The sequence below is a fragment of the Neomonachus schauinslandi genome, chromosome 1, assembly GCF_002201575.2.
Source record: "Neomonachus schauinslandi chromosome 1, ASM220157v2, whole genome shotgun sequence".
Taxonomy (NCBI): Eukaryota; Metazoa; Chordata; class Mammalia; order Carnivora; family Phocidae; genus Neomonachus; species Neomonachus schauinslandi.
The window spans coordinates 155,028,759-155,037,620 of NC_058403.1; the positions used below are offsets into that span (position 1 = coordinate 155,028,759).

General features: G+C 47.2%; 1 protein-coding gene across 1 annotated transcript; it reads right to left on the minus strand.

The window, feature by feature from the left end:
* Window positions 1-250: 250 nt before the first annotated feature.
* Window positions 251-8,631, minus strand: ZNF445 (zinc finger protein 445). Its single transcript, XM_044916164.1, has 5 exons — window positions 8,070-8,631; window positions 4,947-5,535; window positions 4,523-4,649; window positions 3,926-4,036; window positions 251-3,160 (listed from the first exon to the last, which is right to left on the minus strand). The coding sequence occupies exons 2-5, from the start codon at window positions 5,043-5,045 to the stop codon at window positions 993-995; spliced, it is 2,505 nt and encodes an 834-aa protein (XP_044772099.1). The 5' UTR covers window positions 5,046-5,535; window positions 8,070-8,631; the 3' UTR covers window positions 251-992.
* Between the last annotated feature and the right edge of the window lie 231 nt (window positions 8,632-8,862).

The following is an 8,862-nucleotide window of genomic DNA, read 5'->3' on the forward strand; positions in this document are numbered from 1 at the left end:
CCAAGGACAGCAGACAAGATTCCACCTCCTGTGCCTGGATCTAGAGACCCACAGGGTCCATGCCCTAACCTCCTTCAGGTCTTTGCTCAAGTTTCACCTTCTCAGTTGAAGTCCTCCCTAACCAGCCTACTTAAAATCACAACCCACCTCCTAATCCAGCACTGCTTCTCACTTTTCTCTGATTCATTCTGTCCACAACACATATCACCATCTGAAGTACTATATAACTCATTTGTTTATTGTCTGTAAAGATCCAAGATGGCAGATCTTTTGTCTGTTCTGGTCACTGCTGGGTCTCTAGCACACACAAGTGTCTGGCATATGGGAGGTGCTCAGCACATTTCTGTTGAACAGACGGCCTGCTGTTGCCCATGCAGACTGTGGGGTGGAGACAGCGACAGGGCACTGGAAGAGCCCCATTCTTCAGGTGACTGAGTCCAACTCTGCTCTCCTCCATGTGCTGCTGAGACAACTGTATGCCCACGGCAGATGTCCAAGCAAGATATGAAGGCCAAAGCTGCAGCCAGAACTCCCAGGAGGCATCTAGGGGAGACTAGAAGTTCTTGCTGCTATTGCTGCTGCTTATAAGGTCAAACAGAATATGCACTACCACAGGATTCAACTGGCCCCTTCCCAGCAGCCACAGCCCATTACATCACAGACATTTTGTCAAACTACAAAGGGCAATAGTATCTGCTTTTCGACTTATTATCTGGCTGGGGGCTCCAGGCCACTGTGCAAAGGCCACTTCAGGGGCCCAAGCCTCCAGAAGGGCCCCAAAGAACAGGTTGCTGTTCTTCCCCAGCATCACACTCCCCAGCAGGTAAGAAAGGGGATGCCCTGAGTTTTTGAATCCTCAGGATTCTCTGCCACCAGATTCGAAAACAGAAAGGGCTAGACCCTTTGTGAAGCTTTCCCCCATACTGCCTATAATTAAGGGTTCTCTTGCAGGGCTGCTAGGAACCCCTCTCCCCCCATTGTCAGACCCCAAGCTAATCTCTAGTATGGTTTTTCATATGCCGAGCCAAATTTGAAGACCACCTGAAGGTCTTCCCACACTCTCTGCATTTGAAGGGCCTCTCTCGAGTATGAAATCTCTTGTGGCTAATGAGCTGTGAGCTTTTGTTAAAAGTTTTCCCACAAGTGCTACACTTGTGGCACTTTTTCCCAATGGGTATGTTCTGGAGTCCAGTGATCCTGGAGCTCTGGTCACAAGCTTCCTCAGAATCTTCAAGGGGCTTCTCCCCACTTGGTTTTAATTCCTGTAAACTCACCCCTGTGTCCTGGCAGGAAGACAACCCAGCCAGGCTGCATTCAGACTGTGCCACTCTGGTGTGTTTTCTCTGATGAATGCAGAGGGTATGTCTTCCAATGAAATCTTTCCCACACCATTGACATTTAAAAGGTCTCTCTTTAGTGTGGATTCTCTGATGATTAACAAGGCGATGTTTTCTATCATAAGATTTCCCACACAGATTACACTTATAGCGCTTCTCTCCACTGTGTATTCCCTTATGATCTAAAAGACTTCTTTTACGTGTAAAAGTTTTCCCACATTCTTGGCACCAAAAAGGTTTCTCACCAGTGAGGATTTGTGGCTGCAGATTTGGCGTGTTTCCACTTGCACGGTACTCATACTGTTTTTCTAAAGAGTGAATCCTCTGATGACGGGAGAGGTTAGAACTCCATCTGAAAGCTTTCCCACATTCTCTGCACTTATAAGGCTTCTCTCTGGTATGAATTCTCTGATGGATGAGGAGGAATGAGTGATTACGGAAGGCTTTGCCACACTGGCTACATTTGTAGGCTTCCTCTGTGGTATGACTGCTCTGAGGAACTTGTAGAACTCTGTCCTGACTAAACGATGGCCCATCCTCAGGTTTTCTCTGAATGGCATGCTGTTTCTTATGAGCAATAAAGGCTGACCGATGGGTAAACTCTTTTTTGCATTCACTACATCTGTATGGCTTCTCACCCGTGTGAATTCTCTGATGATCAATGAGGGATTTCTTTCGAGTAAAAGTTTTCCCACACTGCTGACAAGGAAAAGCTTTCTCTGTAGCCAGGGCATTCTGGAGCTGACTGCAGCTGGAGGTCTGTCTGAAGTCTTCTCTACATGTGTCTTGATCATAGAACTTTTCTTCCTGGTGCATTCTCATATGACGAGTAAAGTTTGATCTCCACCTAAAGGTTTTCCTACATTTGGTACATTTATAAGGTTTCTCCTGAGTGTGGACCCTCTGATGTTCAACAACATATGATTTACAGTGGAAGGATTTCCTACACTGGCTGCAGTCAAAGGGTTTCTCCCCACTTTGGTCTCTCAAATGATGATCAAATCCTGAGCCATAGGTGAGAGCTTCCTCATACTGATTAGACTCAAGAAATTTCTGCTTAGCATGGGTTTCCTGGTGTAGACGGTAGGCAGACATACGTCGGAAAGCCTTGTCACATAAACTACACTTATAAGGTTTCACTCCTGTGTGAATCTTTTCGTGTCGCACACAGTTTGAGCTCCACCTGAAGGCTTTCCCACACACCCTGCATTTAAATGGTTTCTCTTGAGTGTGAAGTCTCTGATGACATGCAAGATGAGAGCTATGACTGAAGGTCCTCCCACAGTCACTGCACTTATATGACGTCCCCACCATGTGAAGATTCTGCCCATGTTGGTGATGTGAGCTAAGGCTGAATTCTTTCCCACGTGCATCCTTCGCATTTGCTTTTAGTCCAGCATGAATTCTCTGATGTAGGCTAAATCCGCCAACTATGCGCCTGAGCCCTTTCCCATATTCCTTGTAGTCATAGTGGTATGAACTCCCTCGGAAGTGTCTGCCACAGCCATGTTTAAGGGATCGCTTTCTTCTGGGAACTCTCAAATATGTGGCATGTTTTAAATTACGACTAGTACTTCTTCCTGATTCTTCAGATTCTTTTTCTGTCCTATGACTGAAATTGGTCTCTTCTTTCTTAACTCTTACTTGTATGGGACTTCTAAATTGTTCCTTTAGCCTGCTCTTCTGTTCAAAAGATTCTCTGAGCCCCATTCCCTCAGAAACACTCATCATCCAACATTCTGATGGCACAGCTAAGGTTTCTGCTTCTTCCAAAGGTTCATGTTTTAAGACGAACTTGTTTGTTTTAATCTGGAGCTCACCTCCTGACACAAAATAAAACACAAGACAATGTACTCTATTCCATACTTGGAACTGCAGAAGGCACCAAAGGACAGAAAAAAAAAAAAAAGCCAAGATCTTGGGTGGTGAAGCTTGTGCTTGACTGCCAATACCTTTACCAAATAGTCCGGAAAGGCAAGACATGGAAGAGTGTCCCCAAGATGACAGGGAATGGAGGAGGAGAAGTAAGGTGGGCACAGCAGCTAAACATATGCAGAAATCACATCCAGTTAAAAAGTGAATGTTAAACAGTAAGATAGGGGACAGAAATCATGGTAAGAGGATAAGAAGGCTCCCAAGAGCCCAGGAGAGGGGCTCCATGGAGGGATAGCTGAAGGAAATGGAAGTCAAACCTATCATAGGGGCAAAGAAGAGGAGCAGGAGTGGGATTAGGGTTCTTCAAAGAGCATGAAGGGGTGGGCATGGGCCAGGGATCAGTAGGAGTACAGCAGAAGGATGAGGAAGAGCATCACTGAATGGAAAAGAGTGCAACAGTGAAGCCCTCCAGTGGGCAAGAACAGTTACTGAAAAGGTTCCTGGGGAAGGGGTAGGGCCAGAAACAAATGTCTAATAGGCCAGTCTGGAGAGGAGAAACGGAGAAGCCCAGCACTCCTTAGCAACACTGTTAAGGATCTTCCTTCTAGCAAACAACAAAGTATGTTCCCTGTGACTTACTTGGTGTAAAAGACCTTAAGAAAGAGAAGAATAGATGTGAGAGGAGTAAGATCCAGAGGTTTTCTGAAACTCACCTGCAGGGGCAACACCTGGCTTCCCCTTAGGCTGAGCTCCCTGGACATTCAGGCCCCATGGCTCCCTTGCTTCCAACCAGGAAATCAGAACAGGTTTGGTGAATGGTCCCACTGCAGAAGAGAAGGGGATGGGATGAAATGGAAGGGTGGATAAATCATACAGAACTATTCTCCAGGACCCTCTCAGGCCTGAGGTCCTGGCAAGGACAAGGGAAAGGCCAGGAAGGCTGGTGGAGGAAGCCAGGACAGGAGGCCCAGACAGCCATTTCCAACAGCTCTGAGCAGAGACTAAAGAGGCTGAAAAAAGTCACAGCCAAAAGGATCACTAGGATTCTCTGGAGGTGGGAGCTCATGACAACTCAATCAGTTAAATCAACCAACACCGTTTGGACGTCTAACTAGGAACTTGACACGTATGACTTTTAATCATTGTAATAATCCAGCAAATAGGCATCATTATCACCACATTTCAAGAAAGGGGACTAGGTGATAGAGCCAGAGTCAGAGCCCAGGTCAGGTCCCTGTCTAGACACCATAATAAAGAGTAAGAAGGCAGAAGTAAAAGTGGGTAGAAGCATGGGGGTATCAATGCCTTACCTAGAGAAACCACGTTCCCATAATTCTCCAGCATCACATCTCTGTACAAGTTCCTCTGAGCAGGGTCCAGCCATCCCCACTCATCCTGGGAGAATGTCACTTCCACATCCTTGAAAGTCACAGCCTCCTGAAAAACACAGTCCTATGTCTGAGAGTCAGTCTACAGCTCCTGGCTTTTAGGAGAGGGCAGGGGAAGGGGACAAGCCAGTCTGAGTGAGCACAGGATTGATCTGGTAAGGGTGAAAGAGAGAGCATCACCCAGTAGAAGAGCTCTGAGCTCAAGGAGGATAATCTGGTCTCCAGGACCTGGGTCTCTGGATATGAGGTCACTGGACACAGAGACTCAAGATGAGTGGGAGCCTCAGTGACTCCATTAGGCAGCAATGCTGGGATGTCATAAAGGACCAAAGGTCTAATGGCTCACCCGAGGCTGGGATGTCAATGGGTCTCCTGGACACACCTCTCTCTGGGAAAGGGCAGGCAGCTGGGCAACAGGAGGCTCTGAAGGAGAAGAAAGAGCCATGAGAGAAGGTAGCCCAGCTCTTGGCACCCCACTGAGGAGGCCCACTCTTCCCCCACATAGAGGACTCCTGGGCCTACAAGCAGGTATGGAATATTGTTAAACACCCATTTCACATTTCCCCAGTGTCCGCTGAGGGCTGGGGAGTGGGAGTGGGGGGGTGCAAGGGGAGGAGGAGCTAGGGAGACATGGGTTACAGAAGGGTAGAAAGGACACAGGGCTAAGCACCAAGATTGAAAGGGATTCTCATGAGAGGACAGATGGTAAAATGACAACACTACTTTGGGATGTGTGGGATACAGCTTAGAGCTAGATGGCGAGTACCGGATTGCCCAGCCAGGAGGTCACACACTCCTATTTCACAGGGAGGCTCCAGGTGGTCCCCAAGAGTAGAGCCGCTCCTGAGAGGTGAAGCAGGGGGCCATATCTGTGAGGCTCGCAGGGCTCCTGTACCCATCCAACGTACATCTGGGCTCTGGGCAAGGGCTGGGTCCTGGCGAGAAGAAAATGTTGTGAGAGGATCCCCATAGGAATCAGAAAGCAAACTCAGAGAAGAGGCCATATGGCCAATCTTTAAGGGCAGGGATCCCGGGAAGGGCAAGCCAGGCCCTTCATTACCTACAGGCAGAGGGGAGAGGAAGAGGAGAAAGCCCAGGGAGGACCCACTCATCCCTCAGCCTCCCTGGGCTCTAGTGTGGGCCATGAGGGAGATAGGTGGAGCCAGATTCCAGCTACAACATAGGAAAGCACCCAGCAAGGCACTGCTGTCAGGCTTCAGGCACTGCAGTGACACCTCCCCACTAGCCCCTCAGGCCCCACCCTGGTCTGGAACTTAGAAATCAGAGAGAAGAAATTTGTCCCTGAGTTAAAATGATAATGGTTCACCGCAGAGATGCAGATAACATCTACCAAGTATCAGGCACTGCTCTAGGCACTACCAAGCATAGTGACCTCAAAGAAGCAGGACAGCTTCCACATGTAAATCTGACTGAGATGGTACCACTGCCAGAGAGGCAATGCTACTTGTGAGGGTCAGCCACGGAACCACAGAAGAGAGTCTCAGGTACAAAAAAATGGCAGTGCCCATCCAAGCAGAGACTAGAAAGAGGCAGTCTTTGCCCTGGGACTTCAAATGGTTCCAGTCTCTGAGGCAAGGCTATCCCTGATGTGGAAATGAATATTGGAAGCTTATAGCCAATGAACTTTTAAGTTTTTTCTGGTCCTGTGGCCAAGACACTGACCACATTGATTTGGATGAATCTTAGCCTGAGGCCATGAAACATGTGATACTGAGCTAAAAGACTGAAAGATGATGAACCTGTTCCTCCCAAACCCTACCAAAAAGAGAATAAAGAAACAATACAAAGATGGAAGCAGACAGCCCAATAAGTTTAAGAACAAAATCTCTCAGGACCTAGTTGCTCAATGCTGATTAACCACAGGGTGATTATGTAATTTTATGTGCATCTTAAGCCATTCTGTTCATTTTTCAGAATTTGGGAGGTGTTCTCCCAGCCCATTTTGTTTTCTAATTTTTTTTAAAGAATTTATTATTTGTCAGAGAGACAGAGAGAGAGCACAAGCAGGGGGGAGTGGCAGGCAGAGGGAGAGGGAAGAGTAGGCTTCCTGTTGAGCAAGGAGCCCGATGTGGGACTCGATCCCAGAACTCTGGGATTGTGGCCTGAGCCAGGCAGACGCTTAACCGACTAAGCCACCCAGGCGTCCCTGTTTTCTAATTTCTAACTAGCTTTTAACCAGGTAGGCCCTGTATGCCCATTTGGCAATGTTTTCAGGGATTTTCAAACCTTACATCTAGCTCTAAATGTGTTAAATGTAACCAAGCCACAATTTTGTACCTACTATGTACATTTTTTGCTTTAATCAATGATTTTTTGATCCTCTTAAACATCTTGGTGTTTTGGTAAAAATGATAAATGCTCTTAGATTTTTTAAAATAGTAACCAATGTTAAGCAAAAAGGTTTTCTTTTTTAATAGCCATACCTCTTGCATTGATATATTACAATTCACTGCTGGTAGATGTTCAGTCAGATGTGTTACTTGATTGACTTAATTTGATATTATATTTGGGAGAAGAATATGTCAGATATGTTCCAGAAATCTTAAAGGTGACTTTCATTTATGCATGAATCATATATGTAGAATTATACATATTTTTACTGAAAAAAATTTTAAAGAAGCCTACAAAAATGATAAGCGCTCTTAAAAAAAACCCCCAAAAAACGAACCTCCAAAGCTATAAGAAGCATTGAGAAACTCACCTGTGTGGGGCAGAAGGGGCAGGCAGAGCTCACTTTGACTGACTGGCTGCTCTACCATCAGCACTGGGGCAGTCAGCTGTTTCCCGGTGCTAAGGCTGGGGCTGGGCACATGGTGAGCATTCAAATGTACACTGAATAAATTCTCATTGTTAGATCAGTCCTGCATATTCTTTTCAATAAACTGAGTTTCTGAAAGAACATGAACAATGCTCGAACAATGAGTCTGTGAAATAAAGTCTTCCAATTTCTTGGCCTTGCGCTGACCCTCAATACTCTTCTTAGCCCTGACCCCTGCACAGAACAAATCCTCAAAAGAAAGAAGGAACATGCTGCGAGTGCATTTATAGGTCTTACCATGTACTCAGAAGTCAGGAGTCCTGACTCTAACAGCAAGAGAGACATCACTCCCACTTTACAGGTCAGTATCAAGTCAAATTAGATATGTGGAGATAGACTCGCATAATGTAAGTCACTGTGTCCAAAAGCTCATTACTGTTATCTACAGATACTTGCTGACCCTCTTTCTGGAGCCGACTGTCCTCTGGCAAGGGGGGAAGGGCTGCCAGCTCAAAGGTCCTTGGCTCAGGGTCTAGTTCTCAGCTGCTCAGGTGCTGTGGGAATGAGAAGGGAAGACATTCCCTGCCTTCCTCAATGCTGAGGGTTCAGAGGCCCAACCCACACATTCTAGACGAGCTGGCTGACTGACAGGCAGAGTTCACTGGGAACTGCACACTTGCTCACACTCACCCTCCATGGTGTCCCATTGAGGTCCCTCTGCAGCTCTTCCAGCAGGGCCACAGCCTCCCCACCACTCTCAGGGTGATGCAGCTGTACCCAGGTCCGGAGCTCCCCAGGCAGGATGCTCAGGAACTGCTCCAGCACCAGCAGCTCCAGGATCTGGGCCTTGGAGAGAATGTCAGGCCTCAGCCACCAGCGGCAGAGCTCCCGGAGCCTGCTGAAAGTCTCTAGGGGCCCAGAAGATTCATGGTAACGAAGCTGCCTGAAGAGCTGGCGAAACAGTTCCTGGCCAGAACGGTTGAGTGTCTGTGGCCTGGCAGCCTGCACTGAAGTGTAGCCTTCATCCTCTTCTTCCTTCTTTACCATCTGAAGACGCCCTCGTTCCCTTGAAGCCTGGGCCTGAGCTGGATGGACAGCATACCACCTGCCTGGAGGCATCACTCCTGCTCAGGGTCTACCCAGCAGAGTGCGAACCAAATCTATGTTAGCCGTGTCGCTGCTGGGACCTCAGGAGTAGTTTTTCAGCATCGTAGTGGGCAATGCCGTTTGCTGGGACATCAGATGTCACTGGCAAGAGACTAAAATAACCAATATTATTGTTCAGGAGGGATGTGAGAATGATGGTGCAGTTAGATCCTGGTAGCCAGGATCATCTTTGGATGTATGAAAAGAGGACACAGGAAGATTTGCATGATCATGCCTGCCAATATTAAGCAGACCAGGGCTAGATTGTCACATATGGTGGTAAACTAAGAAATATCCCAGAATACAGGAAAACATTTACAGGGCTTGTATGTTAAAA

Coding starts and splice junctions, on each gene's coding strand:
- ZNF445 (XM_044916164.1), bottom strand. CDS start 5,045: ATGGCTCTTTCTTCTCCTTCAGAGCCTCCTGTTGCCCAGCTGCCTGCC. Junction 4,650..4,946: donor CATTGACATCCCAGCCTCGG/GTGAGCCATTAG, acceptor TGTGTTTTTCAG/GAGGCTGTGACTTTCAAGGA. Junction 4,037..4,522: donor TGGGAACGTGGTTTCTCTAG/GTAAGGCATTGA, acceptor TCTCTTCTGCAG/TGGGACCATTCACCAAACCT.